At 41.6% G+C, this 20,691-nt stretch overlaps 1 protein-coding gene across 1 annotated transcript; it reads right to left on the reverse strand.

Annotated features, from left to right (window-relative positions):
• Window positions 1-5,842: 5,842 nt before the first annotated feature.
• On the reverse strand, window positions 5,843-13,889 carry SLC30A1 (solute carrier family 30 member 1). The gene is made up of 2 exons (XM_060090929.1): window positions 12,657-13,889; window positions 5,843-10,980 (listed from the first exon to the last, which is right to left on the reverse strand). Exons 1-2 carry the CDS (start codon window positions 13,267-13,269, stop codon window positions 10,076-10,078), a joined length of 1,518 nt encoding a protein of 505 aa, XP_059946912.1. The 5' UTR covers window positions 13,270-13,889; the 3' UTR covers window positions 5,843-10,075.
• Between the last annotated feature and the right edge of the window lie 6,802 nt (window positions 13,890-20,691).

Below are 20,691 nucleotides of genomic sequence, written 5' to 3' on the forward strand. Positions count from 1 at the left end.
GAGAAGAGAGAGAGAAAGAACCCGAGAAAATATTTGAAGAGATTATAGTCGAAAACTTCCCTAACATGGGAAAGGAAATAGGCATGCAAGTCCAGGAAGTGCAGAGAGTCCCAGGCAGGATAAACCCAAGGAGAAACATGCCGAAACACGGAGGAATCAAATTGACAAAAGTTAAAGACAAAGAAAAATGACTGAAAGCAACAAGGGAAAAACAACAAATAACATACAAGGGAACTCCCATAAGTTTAACAGCTGATTTCTCAGCAGAAACTCTACAAGCCAGAAGGGAGTGGAATAATATATTTAAAGTGATGAAAGGGAAGAACATACAACCAAGATTACTCTACCTGGCAAGGATCTCATTCAGATTCGACGGAGAAATCAAAAGCTTTACAGACAAGCAAAAGCTAAGAGAATTCAGCACCATCAAACCAGCTCTACAACAAGCGCTAAAGGAACTTCTCTAAGTGGAAAATACAAGAGAAGAAAAGAACCTACAAAAACAAACCCATAACAATTAAGAAAATGGTAATAGGAACATACATATCGATAATTACCTTAAACGTGAATGGATTAAATGCTCCAACCAAAAGACACAGAGTCGCTGAATAGATACAAAAACAAGACCCAGAGGGAGATGCAAGAGGGAAGAGATATGGGGATATATGTATATGTATAGCTGATTCATTTTGTTAAAAAGCAGAAACTAACACACTATTGTAAAGCAATTATACTCCAATAAAGATGTTTAAAAAAAAAGAATGGTAAAATAAATAAATAATAATGTTGGTGAATTTAAAATAGAATCTGGATTATTAAAGTTACAAATCTTTGGTCTTTATACCTTTAATAAAACATGCATCTATTAATAATGAAAAAAACAGGGCTTCCCTGGTGGCGCAGTTGTTGAGAGTCCGCCTGCCAATGCAGGGGACATGGGTTCGTGCCCCAGTCCGGGAAAATCCCACATGCCACAGAGCGGCTAGGCCCGTGAGCCATGGCCACTAAGCCTGCACGTCCAGAGCCTGTGCTCCACAATGGGAGAGGCCACATCAGTGAGAGGCCTGAGTACTGCAAAAAAAAAAAAAAAAAAAGACCCATATATATGCTGTCTACAGGAGACCCACTTCACACCTAGGGATGCATACAGCCTGAAAATGAGGGGATGGAAAAAGATATTCCATGCAAAAGGAAATCAAAAGAAATCTGGAGTAGCAATACTCATATCAGATAAAATAGACTTTAAAATAAAGAATGTTACAAGAGACAAGGAAGGACACTACATAATCGTCAAGGGATCAATACAAGAAGAAGAAATAACAATTATAAATATATATGCACCCAACATAGGAGCACCTCAATACATAAGGTAACTGCTGACAGCTATAAAGGAGGAAATCAACAGTAACACAATAATAGTGGGGGACTTTAACACCTCACTTACACCAATGGACAGATCATCCAAAATGAAAATAAGGAAACAGAAGCTTTAAATGACACAATAGACCAGATATATTTAATTGATATTTATAGGACATTCTATCCAAAAACTGCAGATTACACTTTCTTCTCAAGTGCACATGGAACATTCTCCAGGATTGATCACATCTTGGGTCACAGATCAAGCCTCAGTAAATTTAAGAAAATTGAAATCATATCAAGCATCTTTTCTGACCACAATGCTATGAGATTAGAAATCAATTACAGGGGAAAAAAATGTAAAAACACGAATACATGGAGGCTAAACAATACGTTACTAAATAACCAAGAGATCACTGAAGAAATCAAAGAGGAAATCAAAAAATGCCTAGAGATAAATGACAATGAAAACACCATGATCCAAAACCTATGGGATGCAACAAAAGCAGTTCTAAGAGGGAAGTTTATAGCAATACAAATCACCTCTGCTCTCCAGTTCCCAAAATACCCACTGTTTTCAGCATAAAAGTATATGTAAGCCATAGGTTTTTGTGCTCCAGGTGAAGAAGGTACTACCTCAAACAATACATGTGGTAGCTTAGCTAACTAGTGTGTAATGATTGGCACTGTCTGCAAGGCTAGATTAAAACCAAGGGAGAGGGACTTCCCTGGTGGCGCAGCGGTTGAGAATCCGCCTGCCAACGCAGGGGACACAGGTTTGAGCCCTGGTCCAGGAAGATCCCACATGCCACGGAGCAACTAAGTCCGTGCACCACAACTACTGAACCTGCGTTCTAGAGCCCGCGAGCCACAACTACTGAGCCTGCAAGCCACAACTACTGAAGCCCGCGCTCCTAGAGACCGTGCTCCACAAGAGAAGCCACTGCAGTGAGAAGCCCGGGTGCAGCAACCAAGAGTAGCCCCCACTTGCCACAACTAGAGAAAGCCCGGGCAGAGCAATGAAGACCCACTGCAGCGAAAAATAAAATAAATAAAATAAATAAATTTACTTTAAAAAAAAAGACAGCAGGCTTTGTTCTGATGGCCATTAAAAAAAAAAAAACAAGGGAGACCCTAAATTCTAAAAGATATTATTATTCCTCTCCCCCATGTAATTTGAATGACACAGCCATAACATAAGAAAGTTCTGATTTTTCATCTGGTGACTACTTTGATGTTTTTTATAAATATCAAATACTTTTACATTTATTCTCATTTCTTTTGCCTATCTATTGCTGTTGGATGAAAATTTAAAAGAACTCTTCATTCTGAATTTACTTATGAAATAGGACGTTGATGGTTCAAAGTGATGGGGAAGCAAGCTACTTTGCTGCGTCCTAGGTCTCTTGCTGAATTCCAGTTCTGGCTCCATCGCTTACTAGCTAGATGCCTTTGGGTAAGGTACTTAATATCCATTTGTCTGTAAAATGGGAATAATGGAATGTGGCTAATGGTTGGTAAGGATTAAATGAAAACGTATGTGGTTGGTGTATAATAAGTGCTCAGTATATTTTAGCTATTAATGGTGTTATCATTCTATCTTCTACTCCTGCCATTCTTCAATGTTCATTCAAACACCTTTGAATGCCTACAGTGTGCTAGACCATGTGCCAGATCCTGAGGAAATAAAGATAGAAGATAACTCTGGGGCTTCCCTGGCAGCAGAGGTCAAGAGTCTGCACTTCAAATTCAGGGGGCGCAGTTTCAATCCCTGGTGGGGGGAACTAGGGTCCCACATGCTGTGCAGCGCAGCCAAAAAATTTAAAAAAAAAAAAAGAAAGACGATAGTGTCATGTTACTTAAGAGAAAAAAGGCTACATAGGCTATAGTGGGGAGGGGGCAAAAATGTTCAATTCTGAAGGCTGGGAAATGTCTATGGAATTTCTTTAAAAACAATATTGTCACTGACTTTCTTAGAGTATTTTCACCTAATTCAAAAGCAACAGCTCTCATCCAGATGTGCAATGCATAGTACATAAAATAAGGTTTTAGGAAATGTTGGCAGTACTTCTGGAAAGACCATATTGCCTGATAATTCTTTTCTGAACCATTAATTGTAAGATACAGCCCAATAAGAAAAAAAGTTGGCCAAAAGCAGTGGTAAGATACCACTGATTGTATCGAGGCATTCTGATTTTAGAAATGTTAAAGTATGAAAAAAGAATGTAGAATCAATTGAAGTATGGTACAGTAGTGATATATTTCAAGACCCCCAGTGGCTGCCTGAAATCAGATAGTACTGAACCCTATATATATACTATGCTTTTTCCTACACACGTGCATACATACTTATGATAAAGTTTATAAATTAGGCACAGGAAGAAATTAACAATAAAACAGAACAATTATAATATTGTAGTAAAAGTTATGTGAATGTGGTCTCTCTCCCTTTCTCAGAATATCTTTTTTTTTTTAGAAAGAAAGGCATTCCTTATTTTAATTAATTAATTAATTTATTTTTGGCTGTGTTGGGTCTTCATTGCTGTGCATGGACTTTCTCTAGTTGCGGAGAGCGGGGGCTACTCTTCGCTGCGGTGCGCAGGCTTCTCATTGCGGTGGCTTCTCTTGTTGCGGAGCACGGGCTCTAGGCGCAGGGGCTTCACTAGTTATGGCACATGGGCTCAGTAGTTGTGGCTTGCGGTCTCTAGGGCGCAGGCTCAGTAGTTGTGGTGCACGGGCTTAGTTGCTCTGCGGCATGTGGGATCTTCCCACACCAGGGATCGAACCGTGTTCCCTGTATTGGTAGGCAGATTCTTAACCACTGTGCCACCATGGAAGTTCCCAGAATATCTTACTGTACAAATTTAATGCCTTTCCATTTTAACTAAGCATTTGTCATGCACTGTGGCTGTTACTTTTGCAGTTCAAGGTGCAACAGCAAAACTGGCACTAATTCTCTCTCCACCATTTCAGATAGATTTGTTCTTACCGTAGATCTTAACAACCTCAACATATGATTTTTTTCTTTCTTCACTAGGAGCTTTCACCTTTTTGCTTAAAGGAAGCGCTTTACAGTTAGTTTTTCTTTGGCATATCCCAATTGCCAGCATCACTACTCTTGGGGGCTTTGGGGCCGTTAAGTAAAATAAGGGACACTTGTATACAAGCACTGTGACACCTTGACAGTCAATCTGATATATCTGATGAGATGGCTACTAAGTGACTAATGGTTAGGATACACTGGACAAAGGGATGAGTCTCATGCCTGGGCAGGATGGAGCAGGACAGTGAGAGATTTCATCATACTACTCAGAATGGCAGCACAGCAGCAATTTGAAACACGAGGTGTTTTTTGTTTTGAATTTTATTTTTTATACAGCAGGTTCTTATTAGTTATCTTTTTTATACATTAGTGTATATATGTCAATCCCAATCTCCTAATTCATCCCACCACCACCCCCAAAAACTTATGAATTGTTTCTGAATTTCCCATTTAATATTTTTGGACCACGGTTGGCTTTGGGTACCTGAAACCTCAGAGAGCGAAATCAAGGATAAGGAGAGACTGCTGTACTGTATATGTAGATGTGGGCATGTGTATTTGGGAACTAGTTCAGGCTCTTAGCATTGAATACCTAGTAAACTGATGTCTTCCGGTCTCTTTGTCTACTTCCCTTTACAAATCTATCCTGTACAATACCCTTTCCACTTTCTCATTTATCCACTCAAAAATTGAATGTTTTCTCTGTTCTTATAAAACCAAATTCAAATCTGTTGACATGGCACTTTTAACCCTGTTTTTCATAATCTCCTACCTCTGAACTCTCAACCCTCTATACTCTGCACCCCCTTACCGCTCAACCCCTACCCCTCTCAATTTTAACCTACCCAAATCCTCTCCAAAGACTTTTATCCCTTTTTTGGAATGTCTATTGTCTTTATCAATTCTATTAATTACCTACTGCCATTTATTGTCCATTGATTTCTCAACTGTTTATCTCCCAACTGAAGTAATTTCATTTAAGAAATTCTTTATATGAGACTGCATTTATGACACTCCTGAACTCATACAACCAAACTCATGCATTAATGTGCTCTTGTGTCAATAGTTTCAGATGATTATATAATTGTAAAATATTCAATCCTTGTTAGTAACTATGCTTACAAATTAAAGAAAAAAATAACAAGTACCAAAAGCAGGTTAACCTGTAACTACATAATTTGTAAGTTTAATGCTTATAACAAAAACATTTCATATCCATTGAATATTTGTTAATGAGCCTTTGTATTGTTACCCTTTCAATTTCGATGGCAATTTTTACCGACATTTGTTTTCTTCCACACCACTGTCCTGTAACCTGGTCACCCTGCACACTAGGAACACGTTAAGCAGAAATTTCCCTTTCAGTGACTGAAGTCCAACTCTCTTCTACATAACCCAGCTTAGCATAGAAGCGGAGGCCATATGCACAAAACAATGAACTAAATATTAAAATTAGTTTATTTTTCTACTTAACTTTTAATAAATGAGAAGAAACACAGTAGTCTGTCTCATAAAGAACATTTATAATACATAACAATCCATAAAGCCTCATGGTGAGGTAGGAACAGCTTTGGAAACAACGCACAGTCAGAAAACATACAAAAGGTAGGTAAAATGTTGCAGCACTAAAGACATTTTATCTGCATCTGCATTTCATGAGATGATAATTGCATTTAACTGTGCCACATCTGGCCCAAAGGACACCCTATGGCAGACACAGAACAACACAACATGTAAGTTTCATAAAGAATCACAGAATACACTGATACACTTCATTGTGCTGTTTCAAGGCAGAACCATAACATGGCAATTTTTTGTCTTTTTATATATAACCACATATTAATTGTATGTTACATTCCCTTCAGCATCTTTTTGCCAAAGACACTAAACCATAAAGTTTTTGGTTTAAAAGTTTAAATTGAATGACATACAAAAAGCTCTTGTGCCAGTGAAAATGACTGCTAAGTATTCCAGAGCTTGTTAGTAAAACTAAATAGCATTGTCACATAATATTGGTAGAGCTACATCAAAATAGTGCTATTACAATTCCCATTTCAGATGGTCAAACACTGTATGACAGTTTCAATTTAAAAAATGAGAAACCCTCCACCTTCCCAAGAGTTTTAACACTGTTTTATGACTTAAATGAAACTCTATTAAAATAAATATTTCTATATGGTAGGATTCTTCTCCTTATTTGTGTATGTATGAACATCTTAGGACAGCAGGTAAATGACATTTCATCAAATGATATCTGCTTAAAAACAGTAAAAAGCTTCAACTCAATACCAGTTAGCCTACTAAATACTTCACATTAGATTCCATAGGACTTTTCCCTCAAAACTTTCAAAAACTCAAAATTAACAGACGATGTTACCAAGATACAAACATATTAACATAGTCTTCTACCTGTTGTGATTTTCCAAGGTGCTCTTGATGGAAATTTTTCCTGTTCAAATTATATACCTTAGTTATTCAAATATATTGTTTTCTAAAATGTTAAAATACATACAGCAAAGTGTTTGTGAGTTTTTGACTATTCTTTTAGGTTCTAGTCCATACTTATATAGTGCAGATGCTCTTCAAAAAAAAACCTTATTAAAAAATCATATAAACTAAAATGTGACAATGTAGAATTAAATCTCTCTCATCACTAAGGCGGCATTTGGCTTGGAAAAAATGTCTGGGTTGATTTTAATTCAGGCACATGTAGCACCTCCTTCTTACTAAATTGAGACAACAGACACATTTCTAAACACATATTCTAAATACACTGATCTTGCTCAAATATAAAAGAGCCAGCAGGCGAGATGCACCTCCTAAAACTGATGCAGTGTTATAAAACAGCATTTAAATATTGGGTTTAAGTCTCCTAATAATTCATGGTATTTCCCTCATTTTCTTGTAGTAAGGAATAAGCTATTTTGGAAAAGACACTTAAATCCCACAATATTTAAATTTAAAAGCATTTTAAAAAAAGATAATGCTAATATAGCTAAAAATGGGTTAGAAAGTGCATTGTAAAGAAATAAATAATTCTCTGCTAAAACTCAAAAGGTGAGTCAGTGCCCACTGATTTTGCTATTATGACAAAAGTCCTTTGAAAAAAGAGAATCCTATGGTACCACTTTGTTACATATGAGCTACTTAAAATTATCAAAAGTGAAATAACTGAAATCTAAAGGCTGTTACTTTCAAAGCACTTACGAAAGAAAAAAAAAAGCCCTTGTCCCATGCTTATACACCATTTAAAAAAATCCTCATTCAGTCGATGTCTTATTAATTACACAACCTTTAAGAAATAGACCCAACAGAGCATTGTAAAGAAAACCTCATTGAATGTAATATATTTTACCAGTTATCCTTTTGTATCATTACTGACATGTTTCTGTAACATAAACTGTTTTGAGATCTTCAAAAAATGGTTTTGTAGGGCTTCCCTGGTGGCGCAGTGGTTGAGAGTCTGCCTGCCAATGCAGGGGACACGGGTTCGAGCCCTGGTCTGGGAAGATCCCACATGCTGCGGAGTGACTGGGCCCGTGAGCCACAGCTACTGAGCCTGCGCGTCTGGAGCCTGTGCTCTGCAACAGGAGAGGCCGCGACAGTGAGAGGCCCACGCAGCGCGATGAAGAGTGGCCCCCGCTTGCCGCAACTAGAGAAAGCCCCTGCACAGAAATGAAGACCCAACGCAGCCAAATAAATAAATTAAATAAATTTAAAAAAAAAATGGTTTTGTAAAGTGTTAAATCAGGAATGTACATGATACAATTTGAAGCTTTCTCTTGTTCACCCATGAGATCCCCCAATTTCATGTTTTAAAAAAATGTTTGCAAAATTCAAAGTAACTACCAGTTTAGGAATTGAAATACACAATATCAGAGAAAAGTATTAAATGATAAATATGTATTGCAAATTGGCAGGTTATGGTTTTGGCCCATTATAGCAAATGTGAACTTACAAACTGTGTTCCTAAAATTACCTCATTCTCACTGGAAAAATCGGGTTTTCTTAAATAGGCCCATTGCCAGCAATAGGCTTATACTAGGAAAAAAACACACCACCTACCACAAAAGATCATCCCTTTAAAAAGTTAACTGTCAAATGTCACCATTTTCATCTTAAGACCCATTAGATAATGAATTATTTCAAATCCCAAAAGGTAGCCATCCCAAAAGTAGTCAGCTATAAAAGTTACTAAAGTAGTCAGGATACCTCGTTTCTAGAAAAATAGAGCTATACATGATAACTGATATTAATATCCATCCTTTTGAGGACAAAAATCTAGTTTCTTCACAAAGCATAACCCCTCCCTATCAAGAAAAATATAACTTAAATACCCTTAAATAGTATTTGTGTATGGATTTGGAATCCATACCAACAATGAAATAGCTAAGAACAATTTCCTGTGTAGATATTATGGCATCTTGCAAAATAAGCTACTATTGGAAGATCTGAGCAATGTCAAGACAGAATGACTTATAGAATCTCAATTATTAATTGTGCCTTAACTAACTTTGCTTTTTGAGAATTTAATATCCAAACTGCATTAACCTTCAGATTCCATTTTTCTCCCAAGTCAATGGCTCTTGGCAGAGCACAGGCATTGCTGGTTGGGCTCAAAAAGCTGTTTGAATCCATTCATGATTGGTCACTGTGAAATGACTAACTCTGAAGTTATTTTTAAAACCCACAGTTTAAAAGATTAGATTAATAAGCTTTCATTTAACATGTAAGTTATTAGATTAAATTTAATGTCCTTAAAAATATTTACTATATATATTTTATGAGTAAACTTTCAACTCAATGTTCCCAATGCCAATCTTTCAAAGAAAGTAATGCTGGTGAACATGTCCATGTTTTAGACCATGTTTTTCTTTAAAAAAAAAAAAAAAAAGGTTAAAATTCTCAGAATAATTTAGAAATGTAGTCTGAATATTAACACACAAGAATCTAAATATTTAATTTGGTAAACTTTCTTCCCTGCTCTTACTCCCCATATGCCCTATTATATGTATGCTACAGTTCAATTTGTTAATTATTTCACTATTTATTAGAATAATACTCAGCAATATAAGATACAGAATAGTAACTGATCTTCAGTATCATAAATACCCCCATGTGAAGAAGAAAAAAAGGAACTTTTCCTAATAATTTTCATGAGTCATTCTTAAAATATGTTGCCATTATGCTATGCAATGATCTCAAAGGGCAAGAAAATATTACATAAAATGTCAAAAGAAACAAACCTGTTGATGATTTTTAAAGTTCCAGCATTTATAATTCTAATAAACAAAATATAACACTGGGGGAAAAGAAAAGCAGAGAAATTCCAGTAACAATTTTAATTTATTTATCCCCCTAATTAAGTTTTTACCATGGAAAAACTGGAAATCAAATGTTATATAAGGTTTATACTTTAAACAAAAATGTAACATAGTGTTAAAACTGGCTTTCCAAAACTGTTACAGCATAGCTGTACTCTGCACTAATAATCACAAAGTTGTAATATAGAACTCTGTTAAGCAGTCCCATTATGTTCTTACAAAAATAGAATTAAACTGTGTGACCAGACAAGGACTTCAATTACACTACTTGGCAAACATAGAATTTCAATGGAGTCTTTTTCCTCTTGCAGTTTAAAGCAAAAGTCAAATATCACATCTTTTCCAAGACTCACAAAGATGATTCACGTTGTTTATCTGGCATTTTTTTAATCTCTATCACAACAGCAGGGATGTTTTCAACTTTAGTCCTCCTGGGCTGCTTCTCTAGATTGTCACTAAGTTCTAAACAAGAAATGCTAACTGTTGGGGCCTTTTCTGCATCCTTTCCAGATTGGGCTTGTGGCCGTGTCCCACAACATTGCTTCAAAGCACACTGAGTTCTGCAGGCAAGTTCACATGGGACTACACTTGACTTAGAGCCTACACTAGCAAATTCAGGCTGAATGGTAGTAGCATGAATTCCGTGATTATGGAAAACGTCTTTAATGATCTTAGCCACCTGCATGTATGATGTCGGGTCTTCACATTTTATGTGAGCAGTGGCAATGATTCTGCTTCCAGCAAGTTGCCAAACATGTAATTCATGAACTTCCTCAACTCCTTCAACATCTCGAAGTTCTTTTATCAAATTTTTGATATCAATTTGTTTAGGAACAGTTTGGAGAAGAATAAGAGCAGACTCCTTAAGTAATGGATAAGTTGTGTAAAGAAGTATACAAACCATTACAATACAAAGAGTTGGATCTAAATATAGCACCCAGCAAGGACTAGCCTCAGAAACTGTCGCATGAGTACTATTAATTAATTCTACAAATGCTTTGCAGGGGTCAGGGGTACATGGGTTCACACACATCTCCCCTTCAGGACAACCCATCCAAGAAAAGTAAAAGACTAAGGCATTTACTACTACAATCACTGAACCCAAAGCATCTCCAAAGACATGCAGAAAAACTCCACGCATGTTAAGCTGTCCAGCCTTATCATCATCATCTTCCAATTCCACCTGGTCAGGTTCTCTGATAAGATTCCCATTCACTTGTACTTCCATTGCATCATTTCTGGACTTTTCTGGATCTACAAAGAAATAAAAATTCTGTATCAAACACATCTAAAGTGTTTATATAAACATTCTTGACTAATTCCATTTAAGTGATAGAAGTGAAAATTTTTCATAAAACGTAATAAGAAATGTGCTCACAGTGATTTAATATAAATTGACATACTGGGAACAAGCCAGGACATAATGGCCAGGGCTAAATTAAGTCATTAAGATGATATTGCTTCCCCATACTCCTAACCACCCTCCTACCTTCCCACCTCCAAATAAAGTTCACCTTTTCTGTGGGGGTGGGGTCCTGTGAACATTCTCCTATACTTGTTGGCATACACCAAAAAGAAAACAAAATTGAACGCTATCATCCAAAATTAAATGCAACTATGGATAAGTCTAATACAAATGGCTGACCTGATGCAGAGGTCTAGTCACTTTTCGTAGTCATTAAGGTGTTAAGGTTAACTTTTAAACTTTTATCATTTATATAAATGATAGAGTCTCTTGATAGAAGAGGTTTAGAAACTGACAAATCAACAATATAAACCTATCAGCAATCACAGAGACTTCGGGAAAAGTTGGAACTAAACGATCACTATCTACCCTACTAGCTCCTAAACCAAACGTACAGATCCTTTAAGGGAATTATACACACCAGAGCAGCTTAATATTCTTTGGAATAACACCTGGCAGAGTGGGCGTGAGAGGAAATTCAATTGTTTATTAAACATTTTCAATGTACAACTTGAATTTCATTAACATGATATTCTAAATCTTGGAAAGAGGAAAACTGTCTATGTGGTATCATACAACTAGGTAAATAGATGTAAGTGGAAAAAAGTGGAAGGAAATACACCAAATTGTTAACATCACTGAGCTTGGGTAGAAGAGCATTAGGTTAATTCCTTTTCCCGTCTCCTTTCTTTCAACATTCACTTCCCAATTTCCTTCAAGCGCGCTTAATGTTTAGAATGAAAACTATCCATTAAAAATATAAGATCAATAAATTACCATCACTTTTATCTTAGTACGATTATGAAAAATCCTAAGTGAAATGTTAAACATGCCCATACAGGTTCTAAGTCTAGGATTTTCAGGATTAGGTTTAGATTTTAGAAAATTAACTGAAACATATATTGCTGCTCATGGTAGAAACCTTTAACGAGGGTTTTGAGCTCAGGAAAGTCCATCACTAGATAGCCCCGAATACAATATTAAGAAACTTGTTTGAAGGGCATAAGAACTACTTGGGCAGAGCAAGGTTCCTAACAGCCAACGACTAAGGACCAAGGGGGATTCTCTCCGTTTCCCAATAGGCCCAAGAAATTAGCATTTTTTGATCCTGCTAACGCCAAAATCAGACAGCCTCTTGAAACGACAGCCTGTAAAGACTGCTAAGTGCGGCTGCAGACCGCAGCGGGCTGACGGTCACCTCCTGACCTTTTGCCCGCTCTCACCACCACGGTGCCCATCTACACTCCCAGACGCGCTTCCCCGGCTCCTTACACCGGGCTGAAAGGGGGGCCGCCTCCTCCGGGCGAGGCGGGGTGAGTGCCGGAGCGGGAAGGAGTGGCCAGGTAGGCGGCGCGGCGCGGTCGGCTCGGACACCAGGGGGCGTGCTGGCCATCCTGCCCGGGGCCATCCCGGGGTCTGGGCTCCCCAATGCCAACCACCTGCGGCGGCGACTTTCTCTCCTCACCTGTCCGGTCCAGTTTCAGCCCGTTGGAGTTGCTGCTATTGGCCACCAGGATGTTGGTCTCCTCCTGGTCGGGACCCTGTTCACCTGGGGCCCTGTTGTCGCTACCCCCGGTGCGGGTGCTCTTGCCGCGGCCCCCCTTGGGGAGGCCGTGGCTGTGCCCCCCGTGTGAGTGGCCGTGGCCGGAGTCGTTGCCGAAGCCGCTGTGATGGTGGAAGAGGCAGAGCCCCAGCACGTTGACCACCAGCCCCGCCACGCCGACCCCGAGGACCACCAGCGGCTGCTGCATCTCGTGCGGCTCGATGAAACGCTCGATGGCCTCCAGCAGGATGGCGAAGCAGAGGCCGGTCAGGAAGATGGCGTTCACCAGAGCCCCCATCACTTCGGCCCGGATCCAGCCGAAGGTGTTCTTCTGGGTGGCGTGGGTCCGCCGGGCGAAGCGCTCGGCCACCAGCGCCACCACCAGCGCCAACACATCCGACAGCATGTGGAAGGAGTCGGAGAGCATCGCCAGCGACGAAGTCACCCTGCTCACCACCACCTCCAGGACCATGAACATGAAGGTCAGTATCAGCATACACAGCAGCCGGCCCCGGTTCCGACCCCAGCACCCCATGGCTGCGGCTCAGGAGCCCGCCGAGCGCGGCCCGGACACTCGTGAGGCGGCGGCGGCGAGGCGCCGAGGGCCGGCGACCCGGCGACGGAGGGAGGGCGGCGCGGGGCTCTCACCGCCTGAGCCGGGCCGCTCGGGAGTCTGCCGTTGGGCCTCGTTGGCCGGACAGGGGCGAGCCCGGGGTCAAGCCGCCGAGCCCCCGCGCCTGCGGGCGTCCCCGGCGGGCCGGCGGCGCGTTGCTCCTCAGGCGTCCGTCCTCGGAGCCGGCGCGGAGGCCCGACTCAGCCCCAGTAGCCCCCACACCTAGAGCGGGCGGCGGCGGCGGCGGGGAGCTGGGGCTCCCGGAGCCCGCGGACGGAGAGCCGGAGCAGGAGCAGGCGAGCGGCGGGGGCGGGCGACCAGCAGCTCCGCGCTGCAAAGGCTCCAAGCATCTGAGGGCTCTCCGCGCAGGTCTTCCCCTCGCTGGTCTCCCTCCGGGGTCGCTCGGACCGAGGAGCCAACGCCTGAAGAGCTAAAGAGGCGGCGGCCACAGCAGCTGCACTCGGCCCGGTATCGGGCGCCTTCTTCGCCCCCCCGCCTTTGCAGACGGTTTACAAAAAAACTTTGCTTTGCACTCGGAACCCCCGTTTTCACACGGACCCGAACGTGACAAGGCCTCGCTGTCCCGCCCACCAGGCCCGGCACGCTTTCCCATTGGCCAGCACCCCCTCACGACAGCTGTCGCGTCCCGCCCATCCGCGCTCACTATTGGATGGAGGCTCGGCGGGGCGGGAGGGGGCGGTGTCACGGCGCCAACAGATGGGGGGCGGGGCCTTTCCCTTCAGGAGCCGGGCGTGGGCCGGGGGCCGCGGCCGGGTGCAGCGATGGGCGTCGTGGGGGAGGGAAGGGGGCGCGGGCCGCGTGCAGCAGGAGGGGGAGGGACAGGGCGGGGCAGGAGCTGTACCCCAGGCGTGGCGGGGCTTTTGCTCTGGGGCTGCGGGTTCTCGCAGCCCCCCGCCGGGCAGCAAACAGACTTTGATCCTCCGAGCCGGGTCCACGTGGGGCGGGCCGCGCGGCCGCTCTGTGACAGACGGCAGCCTGGGAGGGTCCGGGAGGGGGAGCCCTTGTGTGCGGGGCCCTCGGGTGGGCGCTCCTGTCCGGAGAACCGAGATTAGGCAGACAGACTCATAAACAAGTGCAGCACGTAACTTGTGACTCTGCTCAACACCGAGCTGAGGAGTTAGTTCAGGGCGGTCCTGCGAGGGGATGAAAGTAATCTTTGTAAATGTTTCAATAAAGCAGATCACCCCTATCACCACCATCCCCAGGAGAGCTTGTGTGAAGTACGATATTTCTGTCACTGATTATTTAAGGACCATTTAGGGTACAGAGTTAAAGCAGGAGAAACCTGGGTTCTGGTCCTTGCTTTGCCACTAGCCAGCTGTGTGACTTTGGGCCAGTCAACCGATCTCTCTAGACCTGTTTCTTCATCTATGAAGTAAAGGATTGGACAAGAGGAACTCTTAAGATTCCCCCTGACTTTAAAATTCTAAGGCTCTATGACTTAACATTTTATTTATAGGCTAGAAACAGCAGAACCCTGTGTCGGTTGCCATGGGGAAGGGGAGGAGCAGTAAGAATACAGAAGAATGAGCTTCTGTCCAGGTGAAGGTAAAATATAAACATATAAAATTTTAAATTACTATGAAATACTCCTAATTGTGCCAACACTAGTTTAGATTGGATACATATGTGCTGTGCCCTGAGTGGAGATTAGCTAATTTGAAAGTGAAGCCTTCCTGCTTCATAAGTGGAGAGATGGCTGGAGTCAGAGTGTCCTGAACTGGACTTGCAAAGGCCTCACCGCAGCCCCTGAACAGCAGGAAGGACCTGGAACTGCTCTGGACTGCTGGAAGACAAAGGTAGTGCTAGCCAGTGCCTCGGGGTCTGTTAAATAAGGCTTGTTTGGGGGCATGTTTTTTCATTAAAAAAAATATTTTTATTATTTCTATAAAAGATTTTTCACTTGTGTATGGTGTGTTTCTTATCTCCCCACCCAGACTAGAGAGCCAGATCCTCATCTATTTCTGTTCTTCTGGAATAGAAAAGAATGGAGGAAAATTTCTGAGACATTTATTACGGAAGACTTGCTAGGACTTGATTAACTGGATATTGGGAGAGTGAAAGCTGATGAGGAGAATTTAACAAAGATAGTTTTTAACTTGACAAGGGAAATATTGCTTTAAACAGGTGAAGAAGTTGGGAAGGGGGTGCAAAGAGCTGATTTTAAGGGGCAAATACTGGGCCTGTTTTTAAGGTGCTGAATTTGAAGTCTGGATGGTGGCAGCTCTAAGGAGTGGGGAGATGGGATTGGGGACTTCCATAATCTCCTCTCCTTTGGTGTAGACAATTGATGTTTGTGCGCTCATGTATGTAAACACAGCTTCAAACCTCCTTCTAACCAGCTGCTCCTATATAGAAATTGGGGAGCCACGTTTGGGTCGAGATATCCTATGGAAATGGCCAGGAGGCAGTTGGAAGACCATTTTGCCTCCTATTGGGAGGGGCTGTGTCCCTTTATTTAAAAAAATAGATTCCTTTATGGAGTTCCCTGGTGGTCTAGTGTTAGGATTCAGTGCTTTCACTGCTGTGGCCCGCGTTCAATTCCTGGTCAGGGGAACTGAGATCCCTCAAACCGCTTGCAGCGTGGCCAAGGTGGGGGAAAAAAAGATTCCTCCAAGTGTGAGAGCTTAATGCCCAAAGAGGAATCAATAAGGAGATGTAGAAGGCAAAGATTCTCAGCAAACAAGGTAGCAATCCTTTCAAAAACAAAGCGGACTGAATTGGGAGATGTTTAGACTCACATAAAAGCAGGCTCTTAGGTTTAATTCAACTCAGTAGTCACTTATGAGAACCTGCTTTGTGCAGCATCTTTTTTTTTTTCCCCTCTTGTAAGCCACTTCCCAGACAATATGCTTTATACTCTCATAACCTAGAAGGGGGGAGGGGTGTCAGAGGTACATTTTCCAGGTTGGAAAAAGTCATAATCATGCATTCCAGAAAGTAATATCATTTATATAACAGCAAAACATTTCAGTCAAATAAACTTTTCTTCCCCCCACCCGGCATAGTGTAGTCAAAATACTTCAGTAGCTTGACTCAAATTTGTCCTTTTTCAGCTGGTTATCCTAGCATAGCATTAACACAGCCAGAAGGGGGTTAAAATGAAGAGAAACCATACAATTATTCACCACCACCCCTGGAAGTTGTGGCCCCAGGATGAGTAAGATGGCTTGGCTGGTTCTTCCTAATTCTTGAGAACTCTCCTGATAATTTGCTTGGCTTCCAAACTGAATAAACTCAGCATACTTTAAAGATGAGAAAATAATGCTTCTTTTGGAAAAAGACTGCCAGTTTGAGTGAAAGTCAAATGTTTAACACAAACTTTGCAATTTCAGAGCCCTCTAAGACCTCTCCCTGCTCTATCAACACCAAGCTCCTCCAAATTGGAGCTTCCTAGCTCAAGGATCTAGCCTGCACGTTATCAACCCAAAGTGTAGGTTTAAAAGGATTCCTGTAAAAAACAAACAAACAAAAACTGCTAAGCACAGCCACACCTCTGAATCTTGGTTTTTAAAAATCATGAGTGTATGAAGCTGTACCGTGGACAGACAGATGAAGAAAAACATGTGAAAACCAGATTACATTTGACTTTGGTTGATGGCAAATCACTTCTAATGTTCAATCTTGAGGCAGAAATGATGGGGAAATCAGATCTGTTTATTTTTTTTTGGAATGCATTGAATAATTATTACAAATATAAACTAAAATCTCTAGCAATGACATGAGGGCCAAGGCTTGAATTTTTAGCTGCTCCCTGAGGGAACAGGCAGTAGAAAAAAGAATAAACAAGTAACAGTGCAGTAATAAAGCCCAGAAACATCACAAAAGGGCTCAGAGGTATAAGGGAAACCATATGAAAGAAAGGGTCAGAGCAGGAAACCCTACTCGGAAGCAAAGGAGAAACAGGAACAGGGTAGGGAGTAGAATGTACAGTGAGAGGCCCAGGACAAGCACTGAGCTTTCTGTATTTGTTGGTTAAGCTAAAGAATGGCAGGTGAGAGTGAATAGCAAAGGAAAACTCATTTTTCTTAGAGACTGAAAACTGGATCCAAGGTCTCTGGTCATGCCTAGAAATTAAATCTAGAAATAAAGGCCCTGACACCTATACAGAAAGGCTTGTTAAAAGCATTTGTGAATTTTTTGGGTGCAGTGTTATGTAATACCAGAAATTGTGGAAGGCACAGTTAGTCAGTTTTAAGATTTAGGCTGACTGCCCATTCTTTCTTTAGCCCTTCTACTCTAGGAGCTGGAGATTGTAATTAAAATTCAAGGTACAGAAGTTTTAAAAAAATATATAATTTAATTTAAAACGTGTTTCTATGACTCTGTCCATTACTTATCTATAAAGATGATGTTGACCAGTAAACTATTTTGAAAGTTTTACACACCTAATGAGTTTTAGAAAATTCAGGGAACTGTTCCTTAAAAATTACTGACTGGACAAGTTACTTTAAACCCTTTAGGCCTCACTTCCCCCATCTTTTTAGTGAGGCATTCTGAGAGATGGCCACTTCACTGGAGTTAAGATGTGAGTAAAGGAGATGGTACTGCCTGCCTGATACTCTCACGGTGGGTGGGAGTGGGGGGCTTTCAGGCTACCTGTACCTGGGGTCACCATGAATCCAGGGCTGAAATTTTTAACTTGCAGATTCAGACACCACATTTTTATCATTTTACCTGGGGTAAACTGATTCACATGGACTCAAAATGGACTAATTTGCTGGCCATAACCTCCCCTTTATTCACTTTGTCTTAGAGGGGAGAGCTCATTGCACAGAGCCTGCCTCTCTCTTGCGGGCAGGGCCTCTTAAAAGCAAGGTTGTATGGGGAGCAGAGAACTAGGCCAGAGGAGTTGGATCTTCCACGGAAGGGAACGTTTCTCTCTCCTGAGCTGTTAGAGTCTCCTGCCTGTCTTTGCACATACACTCTGCCCTCCTGTGTCTGAGTTACACTCCATTTTGCTGCCAGAGTGATCTTTTCAAAACCCAGATCTGATCATTTCAAAATACACATCCTCCTCCACCACCACCACCACCATCACAGCTGCAATCCCTCAGTGGCTTCCCAGTGCTCTGAGGAGACAAGCCAAACTCGAATGCACAGGGCTGGGCATGGTCTGGCCCTAGCTGCCCTCCCCAGCCTCATCCCATCACTGCACCTAACAGGCCTGGCCTTTCTGACCACCATGCCTTTGCGTGCTCCCTCCTGCCAAAACAGCTGTGCACACACTGTTCCCTCTGCCTGGGATACTCTTCCCTCCCTTCTTCCCCACCTTAGTTCTTGCTCATCCTTCAGCTCTCAGCTTGAGGGCCACTTCCTCAGGGAAATTTTCTGTAACCCCTCTGACTGGGTCAAATCACTCTAGTACAAGTTTTCTTGCCTCCTAGTCCTGATCTTTTGCCACACAGAGCAAGGATGCAATTTACATTTATCCATTTGTATATTTGATTAGGCTGTAAGCTCCATGTGGGCAAGGGCAGTGTGTGCTTTTGTTCATTATTGTATCTATCCCCAGCCAGCCTGTCTCAGTAAGTGTTTATTGAATGAATGAATGAATGTTGATAAATTACCTTTCTCAAGCTTAGTAATTCGTGTATTCATTCAACAGATCCTTATTCAACATCCATGGTTCCCTGTCTAGACTGGAACATGAGAATCAGAGAACCCTTTTCTTCTAGACAGTGTAGAAAACCCTGTGACACAATCTTATTAATTACCTCATCATTTTCTTTACTTCAAGCAGGCTACCACCATTTTGCTGTGATATTATCTCACACAAGGTGCAATTAATTGAATGAAACTAGGACCCACCCTTGAAACCCACCACGGCAACATTCTAGGTTCTCATAGTTTTCAGAGTACTTCCACATCCCTTATTTAAGGGGCATGATGACCCTATAAAGTTTGCAGGGCAGATTCTACAGATTATGGGCTGAGACTCCAAGAAATGAAGAAAGTTGCTCAAGGTCCCACTGCTTTTGAGGCCCTAATCGCACCAGCAGCGTGTTTGTTTTTAACTTCATACCCAAATTTGGGAAAAACAAACTCAGTTTGAGGCTCCAGGCTTCACATGCACTAACTACTACAAATCTATCTTTCATCTCAGTCTTAAAGGTCCCTGGTTCTATGATTTTCTTATTAATTTGTAATTACTATAAGGACTAAGGGGAGGTGGCCTACTTGTGAGTGACACCTCTTTAACAGGTCACTCCAAAATCTGATTCTCTAGTGGTATGTTCCAAAATTGGGTCCTGATCACACATAACTGTGTAGAGTGAATTACTCATTGTTTTGCCTACTGCTTTTATGTACCTCTTACTTTCAATTTCTTTAACAGCTGGGATGCCTTCCAAAGGACTAACATTAGGGAAAATACTGACCCCTCACCTGGGGTGGCTTGTTAAAATGCTGATTCAGTAAGGTCAGTCGTGGAGCCTGCCATTCTGAATTTCCAATAAGCTCCTGGGGGATGCCAATGTTGGTGTTTCCCAGACCACACTTTGAGGACTAAGATGTTAGAAGCTTTTCGTTTTTAACCTTGGAAGGAGGCTATTCCGTGGAGTTAAGCTATTCCCATGCAAAAAAAATTCCTCAAACTTTAAAATGTTTTGATTTTACTTATTTTATATTCATCTGTCATATTTGAATTTTTTTATAAATGATATCACTTCTATATTAAAATTTTTAAATGAAATCAAATGTCTTATCCTTGTAGGAAAGCACGCCTTAAAATTAATCAAGCTCCAGGTGTGAATATGCATTTCAGTTTTTGCCTTCACTGTGTCAGAAAAAAATAATTACTTGACAGCTTTTGGAAATATTTTTGTTATTCTGACTAACATTAATGGCTCCCGAAGTCTGAATAATAGGTTGGGCTGAGGACTCAGAGTATGACTGGGGGTCTTTTGCACTCAAACGTTTCATTATCCAACATGAAAAGCCTTTCCTATCAATTACTGATCAAATCCTCATAAGGAGCCTAAAAGACGTAAAATGAATAAGGGGTGTTTAATATTTAGGCAGCACCAGGAGCAGCAATAGTCACCAAAAAGAGTAGTGGGAAGTGAGGTTAGAGATGCTTCCCTCTGCCTGTCTGCTGATTCTAGAAGAGAGCAAAGATCTAGCCTCATGGTAGCTGCATCTACAGACCATTCCCATGAGTCCTTGTTATTGACTTTATTTATGCTTTGCACTGGCTTCAAGGCTTATTCCACCATAAGGTCAGAGTTGACCATCTCTTAAACTCAAGAGAGACATCTTTCAGTCCCCAAAGTGCCATTGTCTTAAAAGTAACCACAATCAGAACTATGGGGATGCATTTCT

The sequence above is a fragment of the Mesoplodon densirostris genome, chromosome 2 (assembly GCF_025265405.1).
Source record: "Mesoplodon densirostris isolate mMesDen1 chromosome 2, mMesDen1 primary haplotype, whole genome shotgun sequence".
Classification (NCBI taxonomy): Eukaryota; Metazoa; Chordata; class Mammalia; order Artiodactyla; family Ziphiidae; genus Mesoplodon; species Mesoplodon densirostris.